The 15,846-nt window shown below is 46.3% G+C and overlaps 1 protein-coding gene across 1 annotated transcript in view; it reads left to right on the plus strand.

Moving 5' to 3' along the window:
• LOC147747734 (uncharacterized) overlaps positions 1-15,846 on the plus strand; it is a 319,281-nt gene that overhangs the window by 221,328 nt on the left and 82,107 nt on the right. The window contains exon 7 of the mRNA XM_086926074.1: positions 14,412-14,456. Coding sequence (XP_086782200.1) covers positions 14,412-14,456 — 45 coding nt within the window. The remainder of the gene's footprint in view (positions 1-14,411; positions 14,457-15,846) is intronic.

Genomic DNA, 15,846 nt, shown 5'->3' on the forward strand with positions numbered 1-15,846 from the left:
CAGTCCAAGGAGGACCCAATTTGGCAGTTTGGCTGAACTGTTCCCAATAGTAGTAGAAATATCTTTATTCAGTTTTTACAAAAGCCATAAAAGCTCAGTTAATATCACATACATATAAAATGTTTTACTCTTATTCATTCATTGGTAATAGCAATAAAAAACCTATAATACTAATACTCTTCGGCAGTAATCACAGCCAGAAAAGATATAAAGACAATAAATATAAAACAATTTATTTAAAAGTTCATATAAAAGTTTGTGCAAGGTTGCAAAAGTCCTGACAGTTGTAAATCACACATGGAGTTTCTGGATCTTAGTGCTGCTCTCAAAAAGTTTGTTACTACAAAAGGCGTGCCTAAATCTTGAGTCTTTCAAAAGAGGTTTAAGAAACTGCCTCCTAGGACGAGTAAAATATTTATAGAACAGAACAAAATGTAGGGTATCCTGTGGCGACCTATCGTCGCAGCCACAGGGACCTCTATCCTCTACATGTGAAACAAAGCCAGCCGGGGATACAAAGAGATGGTGGAGCTGATTGAATCTAAAAGGCTTATTAAAAATCAGTCTGAGGCACTAGTTAAAATAAAGAGATGTCTTCATACCCTGGACTGATTTAACTAAAACATGCCCTCTTACCATGGGTTTACTGAGCTCGTTCCCCTCATGGAAGGCCTTGCCGTATTTATAAAACACTTCTTTTACTATTTTCATATCTCGGGGCTTCACTATGTCATATTTCAGGAAAATATCTACTCTTCCTAGGGCAGTGAGGGTCTCCTTAACATGCCGTAACCATGAGATTATAAATGCATGGTCTAGTGAGAGGCAGTCCAGAATAACATAGCGATTAAAAGCTGTCTCATCGCTAGACTAGATCTTCACCAAGCATAACAAAGGCTTAAATGCCACCAGGTCAGTTATATACGTAAGACCTAATTCTTTGTGTACGGAAAACGAGGGGGTACCCTTGGGGACCTTCAAAATTAATCTCATTAATTAATTTTGTGCGGTCTGTGGTTTAACCGCCGTGTACCCCCAGGCCTTACTGCCATACAAAACCTTAGAAATGCAGAAAGACTGGTATAGTTTTAAAATCACTCCTGGTGACCATGTCCCTAATCTATAGGCATAGTTTGCGATAGCTCCCATTGATTTTTTTCATGTCCTTTAGCTTCTCCTTCCACATGTGTTTCCAATTATATTGTGCGTCAATAGGATCCTAGGTATGAAAAAGCCAGGACCTTCGCTAAAATGTGGCTAGATGCCTTAAAGGTCTTTGATCTAATCGCCCAGGTGCCTGTTTCCATGCCATATGATGTAGTAAAATTGGGAGACAAGTGCAACCCATTCATAAAAAGGAAAACACCATCTATCAAGGCCTGTATGCTCATTGGTGTACGCCACCATTTGAACAGCTTCATCTGCTTACAACTGACCCGGCCTCCGCTCTCCTACCTATCCTAGGGGTGTCAGTCTGTAATGATATCAAAGTGGATTCTAAGCCGTTAACATATAGTGTACGAACAAAAAGGGGCTAGTATGCACCCTTGGTGAACCCCCCCGGTCAATTAAAATAATCAGTAAGACCCCCTGCATGCGAATATCTAACTGCAGCAGTGGTATGGGCATGAAGGGTCATAAATACACTTATGATCAATGGCTCGATCCCTCTAGAAATGATTTACCCCGAAACTGGTACCAGGATGCTTGTTTCCAGTCCAGGGAGGACCTGGCCTGGCAGTTCGGGCAGGACTGTTCCCATGAGGAGCAGGGTCAAGACTGATTTGCATTTGGCTGCATCCAAACAGGGGTGGCATAGTGAGCAAAACAACAATGGATTTAACCCAGTTCTCTTGACTGGGGTGAATAATTGATTCATTCAGCATTCCTTCCATTTAAGGCCGCAATACTTGGATAAGGTGGCCACATGTGATGTAGAGGCAACTTATGATGTAATAAGATGGTGTACATATTGGGGAATGGCATTGTGCTCTCATTGTGCTATTTCTGTTTATGATCAGGCACAGGTCAAATGTAATTGTTCCATCATAAGCGCAGAGATATCCTTTCGGGGAGCTAGTCAGGCGCTATATAAGCACATAAAATAAATAAAATAAATAAATAAAGGGAAGGATGACATGCAACTGCCACAAATGCGGAAAAGGAAACCGGGTCACCGTCCCTGATGTCTTAGAGAACCTGATTGGGTACTGGCTTAGATCAGGGCTCAGTTATTGAGGTCTTCTCTTTGTCTTCAGGTCCTGTAATAGTGTCTCCCAGTCTGCTGCTATGGGGACCTCCTCATGCTTTAATTCTACTACCTCTGCCCTCCCCCACTTAACGGTCTCAGCCCACTATTGGTTAATGTCCGGTAATGTCTGAGCTCTCCAGTGCACAGCAATGAGTCTATGGACCATTAGCAGTGCCAGATCAATGAAGTGGTTTGTGGCTTTTGCAGTTGCTGAGCGCTTAAACAACCCCAACAATGAGCCCTCTATCGTTCAAACATTCGTACGGCCAGTTATCTCCGTCAGTGCCTTAGAGACAATGTCCAATAATGAAGAAGCTACCTGGCAACTCCAAAACGTTTCATATCTGCCCCGGCTTGGCGACAGCATGGACAATCCATAGATGATCCAAACATCTGGTGTAGTGTTTTGGTGTGAGGTATGCTCTGTGCAAAATATTAAGCTGTATGAATTGGAACTAAGCTTTCTGTGAAAGCTTCCTAGGGTATAAAAACTCCCTGTCCCATTCTTTGTCTAGCTCTCTGCCTATATCATCTTCCCAGCTCCTGTGAGTTTCAGATAATGGGTCCCTTGTAGTAAATGCAAGGGCTCGGACGAACCATGTGATGAGTCTGCAACCTCCTTTTATGAGTGTATGTACTAATGGATGTTGATCAAGTTCCATGTCTGCAATGTGCCATAAACAGTGTAGCTCCGCTACCATCAGTCAGAAAATGATCAGCCGGCAACCCATTCTCACCTTACAGCCTATCACAGGGTATGAGTACCCTGTCCTGAAGTAGGCCATTTTTATTAACCTGTTAGAGTCCTGTGGGGGTTTGCACGAGAGGGAAAGGTCTGTCGATGGTGAGTCACAGCACCTCGGGAAGTGGTCCAGCTACCCAGCATGCAGGCCACTACAGCTGTGCCGCCTGGTAATTGTGCTCGAAATTTGGGGCTCGTAGGCCCACTCTATCTACTGGTAACTGGTTTGCGGAGCCCTATCCGCCGGTTCCCCTTGTTCCAGAAGAAGATGCAGAGTGTAGGAAAGTGCCCCTTTTTGCATGGTTTCCCCCACCTTTTGTCGAACTGTTGATGTACTTTGACTGAGTGTGCCCTACCAACCAGGTACTCAGGGCCTATGTTCTTTCCCTAAACTGTACTGTTGCAAAACCGAATTGGCAACTCTCTGGCCACATGTAAGTCCTTTGTAAAAGGTACCATAGGTACCAAGGGCACTGTGAGCAGGGAAGGCCTTTAAGGGCTGTAGCACTTATTGTGCCACCCTTAGAGGCCATGTACCTTTACGCTCAAACACACTGCCATTGCAGGCTGCGTGTTTTGGTGCAGAACAAAGTGAAAAGTCAACATGGCACACATCCCTGTGTGTCATGCCTACAATCCACTGCTCTGGCATAGGTGAGCCACCACTCTAGCTGGGTGCACTATAGCAGCTGAGGGTACACACGCATGAGCCCTGTACCCCCTACAGTGTCTAAGTCAATTCTTAGACATTGTAAGTGCAGTAATGTCATAAAGAGTACACAGTGCTGGGAGCTTGTCACCACAAACTCCACCGCACCATAATGGCTTTACTGAAAACTGGGAAGTTTGGTATCAAACTTCTCAACACATTAAACCCACACTGTTGCCTGTGTGGGAGTTAATGGGAAATGCACTCAGAGAGCATCTTAGAGATGCCCCTTAAAAATGACCTAATTGTAGGTTCCTGGCTGAGTGGCTGCTCGCTTGCTGCCACCACCATACATGTTTCTGGACCCATGGGTCTAGAGCCTGCAGCTCTCTGGGTCATGAAACAATGCACATTCTGGGATGAGGTGCCAAGCTTCCTCCCGCAGGATTGGCAGGGTCTAAAAGGGGAATCTTCAAAGGGTTGCCGCCTTGTGAGCTTCCCCAGCCATTTGCTGCTCCCAGCAACTGGCCCCCACCAGTTCTGACCCCCACTTTGGGCGGGAGAATCAGTGGGAAAACCAAGTTGCAGATGGGGGACCCAGTCAACCAAAGTGAGGCTTATGCCCCCCTCGCACTGGATGGTGGCATAATAGGGGGTGTATCCACCACAAGCAAGGGACCCATTAGACCTGACCTGTTCCTACATGTAAAGCCCCTAAATCTAGAAGGACCGAACAGCCGTGCTGAAGCAGAGGAGGAGTACACCAACTGCTTTGGCCCCAGACCTACTGGCCTGTCCCAACCTCGACCTGCTCCAGCGACATCCCAGTGTGTCTGCAGCTGCAGCCCACAAGAACCCGGAGGACCTGCCCTGCATTACTAACCAAGAATTTGTCTCTGGTGAGCACCGGATTAGCTTACCTACAAACTCTGGCCACATCCGCAAGTCTGCACCCATGTCCACGGCCTGAGTTTGAGTGGCCCTACACCACCAGGAGGTCTCCCCAGCGATTCTGACCAGGGATCTGGGGAACCCTGACCTGCCTAGAGTCTCCAATCAGCGCCTGTAGCCCCTTTCTGGAGGATCCCCCCTGACCTTGACCGGAGCTGATAAGAAAAACCCAACACCTAAAGACACCCCTACATCCGACGTCCCACGGCCTTGGGTGGCCCAACCGCCGGTGTCCCAGCATCCCAACTTACCTCTCCAACCAGTGGTCACCTCCAGAAGATCTTCGTCCCCAGGCCTGCAGTGTTTGTTGCAAACGTAGAGTCCCTATTGAAATCAACAGGGCACCTGACGCCAACACAGAACACTGCACTTGACCGCCCCTGTGCCGCTGTGGGTGCACTCTGTGTGCTAAACTGGATCCCCCTTTACCCTAAGCCTAACACCAACGTTGAAGCCTGTTCGTGAGGAGCCACCAACCGGATGCCCCCTATCCCCCATTGGATAACATTTGGCCTCAGCACTCTGCACCCGGCTGCCCTAGTGCAGCTGAGGGTGCTTTGAGAGTGCATTCTCGATCCTGGGGGAACCCTGGTTCTAATCCCACAAATCTAACTCCCACAACCAAGTACTTACCTATAAACCAATAACTTAATTTTCTCCCATAGGATTGCAAATGTGGAGTTGGTATGTATGAACCCTTGAAAAACTGCAAATGTACAAAAACTGAATTACTTACCTTTTGTCTATGAAATGTCCAATTGTGATTTCTGTGCATATCACATGGAGTAGCAAAAGTAACTTGAAAAGTAATCCAGGAAGTAATGTGTACAGTAATCTTCAAAGTAACTGAAAAGTAGTTTTGATTATTGACTTGCCTGTAAATCAGCCAACTGCATTTGAACCAGCATTCATCTGTAATTCACTGCATAACTCTTGCAAAGTATTATCTCACTTACCTGCATCAGGACTTGCTTGGTTCTAGAAATAAAATAACAAAATAATATTTTTATACAAACCTAATTGGTCTGAGTTCAGTCTTTTACTGTGGGACATTTTTTGCCTGAATGTGTACAGTAAATACTTAACACTACTCTCTGATAAAACCTTACTGCTCGCCCACACTACCACAAATTTAAAGTAAGATATCAGCTACTTTAGCCTCTTCCTACCTTTGGGGGATCCACTGGACTCTGTGCACACTAGTGGAGAAGTGTGGCTCAATGGTTAGAGCGGCAGACCCTGAGGCAGAGGTCTAGCCCGGGACTAGGGTTCAATTCCCCGCCTCGGCGGGTCTTGGGCTCAAAATTCCACGGACCTGATAACTCTCGCCTCGGTGCCTATTCTAATCATAGAGTCCCACTTTGCAACTCTGGGCAATAGCTTGCTTAATCTCCACAACGGCCCCCACAACGCTAAGGGTGCCTGGCCTCCACCCTGGGGGTGCCCAGGAGTGGACGCCTCACAGGGAAAGCCAGGACGGGTTCCACAGCGGTATTCGTACAAGCGCCTTGAGACCCTTGCGGGTGAGTAGTGCGCTATACAAATATCAATTTACATTTACACTATACCTTACTTTGGTATAGTGTATACAGAGCCATCTTCCTACACAGAGCACAACGTGTAATGTGGCCCTAGGAATGTGAACTAGAAGGTTGTGAAAATAATACGGTAGGCGAGGAAACATAATCATTTGTGACAAGGACACTCTGCCTGGTACCGTGAGCGGGACTGTGCTCCAAAATTCCATTTGAGTGCGCAGGGACACAATATAGTAATCTAGTGGGATGTGCCTGTCTGATAGAGTACTACACCATATCTCAAAACACAAGTAAACACCCATTCCAAACATGTAGGTGAACCCTCCCCATCCACAGGGTAATAAACTACATTTGGGTTTTAACTTTCCAATTCAAGCATATCTACTTCATCTGGCCAACTTTAAAAATTATTCATCCCACACCACGTCATCCATTGTGTACTTTTTGCAAACCATGCCCATCCCTCCCTTCCACCCCAGTGCCACACTTTCAGTCCTTGCCCGTTTCACAACCTTACTCCTCAGTCTGAGGTAGGAAGGTTCTCCCCCGCCTTCAAGTCATCACAATGGCCCTTCTAGTTAGCACCAGCGCTGGGTCCAAAAATCTGTGCCTACATTTCTAGCCTCGGGCGTTTGAACAGTCCCAGTTAGCAATCCTCCGGGTTACAAAGTTCTTCCCTACCTAATGTAGCTTCAAGGTGTAAAGTTATCTGCTCCATATCATATGGAAAGTATCTGCTGCTAGGGACACATAACGGAAGAATGTCAGGGTTTCCAACCCAAACATCTGATGTAGTTTCCAGGGCATTTAGTATGTCTGATGCAGATAATTACATACAGGACATTAGGACCCTTTACCATTCTTTGTCTCCTAATGCTTTCCCAAGTTGCCTATGTTTGCTTAGGTTTGTTCTCATCATTTTATTTAATGTTTTTTAAAATGAAGCGACTAGCTTGCGGCCAGCTCTAATTTTGAATAGGAGCTGCAGCAGATTGTGTTGTGGAGGCTCCTTTGTTCCAGTGCCCAATTACCTTGTAATGTATGCACCAATGTGCCATTTGTTTAAAACCGGACCAAGAGGCAATCCATATTCTTCAATTAATGTCTCCAAGGGGATAAGCTCCCTTCCTTTGTAACAACCCCCTCTTAGTGGTAAAGTACCCCTACTTCCAATCCGACATTTGTCTGGTAGTAGAAAAGCTGTCATTATGAGGACATGCTTTCAGTTGAGTTATTTTTATTTTTATAGCACAACATTTCTAATATGACAGCGCGATCTTGAAGAGCAGATGTTGCCATCCTACCTCCTGCTCCCTCAAACAACACTGCCACTAGAGCACCCTGTTTGGGTTCCCCACACACCTGTCTGATCTCCAACTGGCAGTCTCCAACCAGCCACCTAAAATCCACTGCAGCTGCACTGCTAGAAAGTAGAATTTATAGCCTGGCGCACTAAGGCCATCCTCCATTAAGGGCACTTTAAATATATTTAAGGAGACTCTGGGACTGACATCCCCCATATGTGCCTATAATCGAATCTAACTAGCTAAACCAACTCCTTAGAACCCAGACATATTAGTAGAGAAACAAAGCAATCTGGGAAGGTGTACAATTTTCTTAAGGGCCAGTCTCACCATACCAATAGACAAGAAGAATCTTGAGAATGCATCTTCCTTTCTGGGACCTTAAAGTGATGCCTAGATCTCCCTCTTTGAGGTCTTGCTCTAGCTCCTTATTCATGATATTTACTTCCAGATAGCGGAAGGTGTGAGGTGCTCATGTGAGATCTGTCAGGGGCTCACTGTCACCTGGTAATAATGGGAACATTTCTTGTAGGAAACTGGCTCTTTATATAGTGGACCAAAATGAGGTAAACTGTGTAAAGAGAACAGTCAAACCCTGATTGATGTTCAGAGTCACAAATGATATCCTAAATGCTTTCTTTTGTGGTATAGTGGGCAAGCAGTTTGGCGTATAAAAGGGTAGTGCTAAGCATTTGTTGACACACACAGGTAATAAATGAGACACGCACTCAAAAATAAATCCGAGACCAATTTAGAAAATTAAGTTGTTAGCAATTAAGTAAAATGTTCACTTAAATGAGTCTATGCACAATGCCGTCCTGTGGGACAAAAGGCATGTACAGCATACAGTTGTTTGCTTTCGGTTTCTCTGTGTCTCCTTCGGGACTTAGGGATGTAGGGGGCCATTGTCCATAGTACTACCAGCAGATTCTTTTTACATGCCCTGGGACATCCGGGTGCAGAGGTGCTGGTCGCATTGGTAGCTGTGAGAGCTATGCCGATGAAGAGAAGGGGGCCACCTAAAAACAGGCTGTAGAGGGGGACTTGGGGACAAGTCCAGGAGCTCTCAACTTAGGGTCTCGGGAAACAAGAGTCAGGGTGACAAAGGAGCACAGTTGGTTCGTTGGTGCCTGGGCTGGTGAGCTCGGGTACAGAGGTACTCAGCATCCTGGAACCTTGTGGTCATCTGTCTCGCCAGTTGAGGGTGCAAAAATCAGGACTGCTGGCCCCCTCTGGGAGTGGGTCTCTGCAGTGTTGACGTCCTTCAACGGCTGCTCGCTCTCTGTGTTGTTGGAGTATGGATTGGACTCTCAGGGTCTTTGGTTGCTGCATGGGGTCTGGTAACCCAGTATTGATCCTGTACGGCTCTGGTGTCCTCTCACTTTGTGGGGGGACAGATCTGAACCGTAGGAACACAGGAACCTCTTACTGGGAAGCTGCTGCGTTGGGCTGGCCGTGGACCGACAACTCGGTAGACAGACTTTGCGTTTCGGTGCCTGTGACCTGCAGTGGAGTTGCTCCTTTACTCCAAGGGAGATTGCTGACAATTTACGAACTGCTGGCAACCCACTGGGGTTCTTGGCAGGAGTTCAGTTGCAGGTAGAGCTGCTGGATCGCGATTGTCGATACTCAGTGCTGCAGGCAGGGTTTGGCGCCAAAAGTCCAAAGAAGTCTTCATTTCTCACTTTTTCTTGTGGCTCTCAATGTCCTTCTCTTCTTGATCCATCAAATCTACATTCCTGGTGTCAGGGCTGCCACCTAAATACTCAATTTAGGGAAGTGACAGTAGTCAATGGGCTACCTACCTTTAGGGTGTCTACAAGCCTCTATATGACCACTTCCTGTGGGAAATAGGTATAGCCCTCACCCAGAAAGCCTAATTCCACGAAAACTAAGATGGTGCAATTTTTAAAGTCGTATCCACTTGAGAATGTTCACCTTAGGGGTGGTCTCAGCCTGAGAGGTGGACACGTCCCCTGAATAGCTAATTTTCCCACATGTCGTGGTGCCAAATAGGCCCAGGGCAGTGGGTGGCATTTCCTCTCTCTGGGGAAGCCTTGAGTCACATATCAAAGTTGGCAGAGGCCTTCCAAGCCTTCTGCCTTGATATACTGATTAGTTAACCATCCTGCTTGGAGATGGTAACCCACCTCTGACTGGAGCAGGCATCATTTCTGCCCTAAGAGAGCGAGGGCTCTCACCTGCCGGGTGTTAGTAACATGTCTGTGGTGGGAGGTTGGTCTTCCCCAGTCAGCCAGCACACTAGTAGTCGGTAGGTTTTCGGGGGGCACGTCCTAAGTTGCCCTCTGGGTGCATGTATTAATAAATCCATCACTGAAATCAGTGTGGGTTTATTAATATGAGATGCTTGATACCAAACATCTCTGATTTTAGTGAACCCATCATGTAGGTGGAGAACGCATATTTACCAATGTCCAGCACATGAGCTCAATATGGCTTCCCTGTTCACTTGTGGCATCTAAGGAACAATTTAGAAATTACTCATGCGGATAGGTCTACAAATGCAGTGGCTGCAGGCATGACACACAAGCGGTGTGCCGTTTTGTATCTTCGCTCTTCTCTGCACCATAGTACTCAGCCTGCCATGTAGGTATGGAGGGGTCTCTTAGGGTGATACAATGATATAACATATCAAAATGAAATAGCAGTCCAGGGGTTCCTTTGAGTGGAGAGGGGCTTGCTCTAGCAATTCCAAGGTGCTCTTTAGGGGGTAGTGTTGTCAAGCAGCCTTATGCTTATCAAAGAGGATTGTTAGACATCAGCAAAATATACACAAAGTCCATAAATGATGCACACGACTCAAGGAGATCCACACCAATTTATAAAAATAACACGTACCTTTTATATATGGTTAGGCATCAGTATCAAAACGGCCAGGTAAACACGCTTTCTGATAGAAATACTCTTGCATTTAACCTCTACAATAGCGGTCCGACATCACGGTGGGCGTGTGCGTCAGATGGCCGGGGGCTGTCCGATCTGCGCACGCGTCAAATTCTGCCGCACCGCTGTGGAATTTGCGCAGCGGCGAAGCAATTAAAAAGTCCACACTTAGGACATTTTTCAGAAGCTGCATTGTAATTCTGTGAGAGGGAAGATCCAAGGCAACACCAGCCAGACACCACCAACGATACTAGAACTGCAGGGTGTGCAAACAGCATTGGGTGCCCAGTGGAAGTCCATGTGGATCGGTCTTCGTAAAAAGAGGCTGCAGGCTTTGACTTGGAGACCAGTCGGGCTGAGCCAACAGAAGGACTGAGGCTTCATGATGTTCTGGGACGTAGGGATACCTTTGGTCCTCTTCTCCATGGGCCAGAGTGACAGGTGCAGCGGTGTCCTTTGGCGTCAGGTTTTTCTTACCGGGAGCAGTGACAGAAGAGTGGGCCTGTGAACAGAGGCTGCAGGCATAATCGAAGTTCTTAGAGGGGAAACCCACAGTGGGCTTTCAATCTGGAGGGTCTGGAGACCACATTGGCCCACTTCAGTATGGCTAGGCCGCTTGGGTGTAGTGGTGCTTTCTGTGGACTTCGGTCCTCATAGCTCAGTCTGTGATGCCTGCAGGATGCAGGGGAACAGGTCCACTGTCCCATCAGGAGTTCTTGGTTCCTGGGTGAAGTACTGATTGGTCTTTAAGGCTTTGTAGACACAGCAGCTGCAGGGCAAGTCAGCTTTTGGGTCAATTGTCAAAGTCATCAGGCAGGACTGGCGCATCGTCAGTTACTAGATCTTCTGTTCTTGTGACTCTTCGTGTCTGTCTTCTATCCAGTGGCAGGATCTGCTTCTCTTGTTCCCGGGGTTCCCCTAAATAATGAATTTAGGGGTGTTAGGGAAGGATATAGATGTAGCAAATGGGCTACCCACCCTTGGGCTCACTATCCCCCTATATAACGACTTCCTGTGGGAATAACACTATCCCAGAATTCCTAAGATTGCCATCTTTAAGATGGCCAACTCTGAAAAGTCATGTGCACCTTAGGGGTAGTACTAGCCTGAGGGTGGGCACGCCTCCCTGACTAGCTAGCTAATTTTCTCACCTGTCCAGATGCCAAAGTCCTCTGGACAAAGGGGGTCAGCTCCCTCTCCTGTGAGGGGAGCCAGATTCACATTTCAAAGGCAGTGGCTTCTTTGAAACTTCCATGTCTTAGAATGCTAATCCGCAGGTCATCTTGTGAGAGGGAGTGTCAACATAGCCTTCCTGAGCAGGCTTTAACTCTGACCTCCTAAGAACAAAGGCCTTCGTGCATTTGGGGAGGGGTCAGAAACTTGTCTCGGGCGACAGGCTGTCAAGAACCAGTCAGTCAACACACCAGAGGCTGGTAGGTTTTTAGGGGGCACCTTAAGGTGCCCTTTGTGACCATGTATTAATAATTCCATCACTGGCATCAGTGTGGGTTCATTAATACGAAATGTTTGATGTCAAACATCCCTATTTTCAGGGAAGCCATCATGTAGGAGTGTCCAGCACATGTAATCAAAATTCACTTGTACTGGCAGCAATAGGGCTGACCAGCACAGCGGCATATCTACTCATGGGGCACTAGGGCGGCTGGGTGCAGAGTGCTGAGGTCCAATGTTATCTATTCGGGGATATGGGGGCCTCCGGTTGGTGGCTGCTCACGAGCAGACCACAAGGTTGTGGGAGCAAAGCTCCTAGACTTAAGCTCGGGGCAAAGGGGGACCAGAGTTAGCACACAAGGTGCACCCAGAGCAGCACTGGGGTGGCCAGGTGTAGGGTGCTGTTTTGGCATCGGGTGCCCTGTTTTCAATGGGGGATTGCAGTTTTGGATTTTAGCTGCAGGCACGGTCCTGGAAGTCTTCCAGCAGGAACCAACAGCAGAAAATTCTGCTTCACAGCTTTGCAAAGTTTTTTTGTAACTTCAGAGTTTCACGTAACAAAACTCTTCAAAGTACTCTCAGGCCTGACTTACCCGCACCGCAGATGTTTTTCTCCAGACGGTGGCTCTGTAAAAGCTTCTCATAACAATAATGAATTAAATTACTGCCGGAAGGTTAGGACGCACTGGGTGCGTTAATAGAGGTGTGCGTGGGCCCCCTAGCAGTCGGCTGCCCGTACTGCGCACCAGAGCCAGGCAGTCGGAAGGAGCGAGAACATTCCTGTGACCGTGCTGAGGAAAGAAAACTATTTAATTTATCAAGAATGGCAAGTAAAAAATCCAGCGGTATGAAAATGCCAGCATGTTTGAATGTCCCCGCTCGAGATCTCTTCGAAAAACAGTACAGTAAATGCAAAACATAAGAGAATGTCAAAGGTAGTTAACTGTAGGCTGCTGGAGCAGCTAAGAAAGAGGGGAACAGAGAGTCTACAGGGATTGTTGTTTTGGAAGTAGAGCCCCCTGATTAGATTAACTGTTTTCTTTTTCCCAAGGATTTAAGGGGAATGTAGTTTCTGTAGTAGGGGATCTCTGTGTATAGTCATAATCTAGTGAATAGTCCCGCCCATGTGCGTGGACCCCGGAGCAATCAAAAATAATCTCTTAAAGTGTCGAAAAAATGCAGAACTGCACAGACACTGAAGAGATAATTTAAAGACATATAATGCAGCCTAAAAAACAGGCTACACTGTCCAGTACTTCAACTACAAATTCCAACAGAAATCCACAAAACAGCAAAGCCTGTCCAGATTTCCCTTGCCTTCAGCAAAATCCCCTCCGGAACTGCTGCTGTTGTTGCTGCTGCTGTCCCGAAGACTGCCCTCGTCCCCTTCCCTGTGCGCCGTAGCGTCTCTGGAAAGGCCTGAAGGATTTCTTCTCTTTAGGCTTCTCCAAGCCCACAGCCGTTAGAGTCTCTGCCTCCGCCTTCATGCGGGCCATCTCATCGTCTGCGTGTTTACCGAAAAGGGTCTCTCCGGAAAAGGGCAAATTGGCCACCCGCTGCTGGGCCTCCGGCTTGAGAGACGTGAGCCGAAGCCAGGCGTGACGCCGCTGGTTGATTCCATGGCAGTAACCATGTGTGGCCAACAGGGAGGTGTCCGCCGCTGCACTGATTACCTGGTTTGAAACCAGCATCCCTTCCTTGAGGATCTCCTGGAAGTCCTCCCTCTTGTCTCTCGGAAGCAGTTCCACGAACTGTTGAAGGGAGTCCCACAGCGCCCGGTCGTAACGGCCTAGCAAAGCTGTATCGCTGGCAGCTTTCATGGCTGCGGAAGTGGTGCCACACGCTTTCGTTCCTGCTGAGTCGATCCACCGACTCTCCTCGAAAATCAGTGAAAAAACACCAAATAAGTCCCAAAAAGGGAGAGCTCAATGCTCCAGGGTCCTGCTAGCATGAGCCGGAAAAAAGAACTGAAAGTAAGAGGGACCTGCAGGGCATTCTGGGATTCTGTGGAGTTCTGGAAGGTTCTCTTAAAGGCACAGTATCCTATTCTGAGCCACATAATGGCAGCCTATGGGGCTTGTCTGTCCATGTCTTCCTCTCTATCATTCTGGAGGGGTTTTTGCTAAAGGCAAGGGAAATCTGGACAGGCTTTGCTATTATGTGGATTTCTGGTGGAATTTCTAGTTGAAGTACTGGACAGTGTAGCCTGTTTTTTATGCTGCATTATATGTCTTTAAATTATCTCTTCAGTTTCTGTGCAGTTCTGCATTTTTTCGACACTTTAAGAGATTAAGTTTGATTGCTCCGGGGTCCACGCACATGGGCAGGACTATTCACTAGATTATGACTATAACAGAGATACCCCTACTACAGAACTGGAGTTACAGAAAAGAAACTACTCCTTAATGTTAAAAATCCTAAAATGATAAAGGCTGCTGGTTGTGATTAAAGTGAAGAAAGTAAAGCACGATCCTCGCCTCAGGGCCTGACCTAGAATCTGAAATAGACTTTACTTTGTCATTGTGATCTTAATGTATATTCTCATTCTTTACTAGGGATGCAGTTTGACATCTGGTTATGAAATGCTTCAATAATTTCCAAACTTTATGTATTCTTTCAGGAAACATGGCTGGAACTGCCAGGGAAGGAAACAAACTCTGGCAAGGTAAGCCCTATTGCAGTCCACTATTTTCTGCCTCTGCTGGGATGTGTACTTGTCAAGAACTCTGTTATGATCTAACTCACTTTACCTAAAAAGAGCTCACCACCTCATTGCAAGATTCTCCTGGGTTTGTAATTGTGTCTCACACAGTCTTCTGTTTGTGCTGGTACATGCTGTTTTGAGACTTTTTTTTAAATGTTTCCTTTTCGGAGTTTGATGTCTTGTGATCTGGTCACCTCTGATAAATTATGCTTACTGTGTCAATACAAATTTGGCTTTGCTTCGTTACTTGTTCACTACTCCTACTATTCTCCCCTCGTTAATCACTGTCAACTCTTGGGAGTGGCCATTAAGGCTTCATCTTCCAGCCTTTTAAGATGCCAAATCCATTTTGATTTGGATTTAAAACAGAAATTAAAAATTTCAAACACCCCTCAGCAGCTGTATGCCTGCTGGCAGTCTGGATTAGGCTCTCACAGGATGGGAGCCCTGCCCTCTCACATTAAGTATCCTCCGCTACTGATTTAAGCAGCAAGACAGATGGCACATTAGAGGTCCTCTATGAGGATGCTATGAAAGTCACTAATGCCTTTACAATGTGACCTATTGAACCCAATTTTATATCCTTAAACCATTTCATCCTGCTGGCCTTCCTTTGATTAAAAATAATTATACCATAAACCTTCCAGCCGCAGACCAGATACTGGTTCTGGGTGTGCTGGTGTAGGAAGCTTGCTCTGTATATACTATACCAAAGTAAGTTTTAATGTGCACGGAGTCCAGTGGAACCCCAAAGGTAAGCAGAGGTAAAAGAAGATAATACCTTACTCTCTATTTGTGGTAGTGTGGGCGAGCAGTAAGGCTTTATCAGCGGGTAGTGTTAAGCATTTGTTGTACACTTTCAAACAAGAAATTATGTCACACACTTAAAAACTGAACTCAGACCAATTTTGTGTGCATACAAATATTTAGTTATTTTATTTCTAGAACCAAGCCAGTCCTGGTGCAGGTAAGTGAAATAATACTTTTCAGGTATATTGCAGTTGAAATGCAATTGAAATGCAGTTGAATGCAATCTGATTTGTTACAGGTAAGTCATGTTTGTTTGTAAAGCAATGTGAATTACTTTTCTGTTACTTTTTAAGTTACTTTTTCTACTCCGTGTGAAATGCCTAGATATCACACTGGGACATTTCCTAGAGAAAAGGTAAGTAAATCAGTTCTTGTACATTTGCAGTTTCTTAGAGTTTCATACGAACCAACTCCCCACTTAAAACAATTTTTAGAGAAAAGCAGTCCATGCAATCCTGTGGGAGGAAATGAAGTTATCAGTTTTACAGGTAAGTGCTTGGTTGTGGGAGTTGGGTTTCTGGGTTAGAACCAGGGTTCCCCC

Source organism: Lissotriton vulgaris, chromosome 1_1 (assembly GCF_964263255.1).
Source record: "Lissotriton vulgaris chromosome 1_1, aLisVul1.2, whole genome shotgun sequence".
NCBI classification, from domain to species: Eukaryota; Metazoa; Chordata; class Amphibia; order Caudata; family Salamandridae; genus Lissotriton; species Lissotriton vulgaris.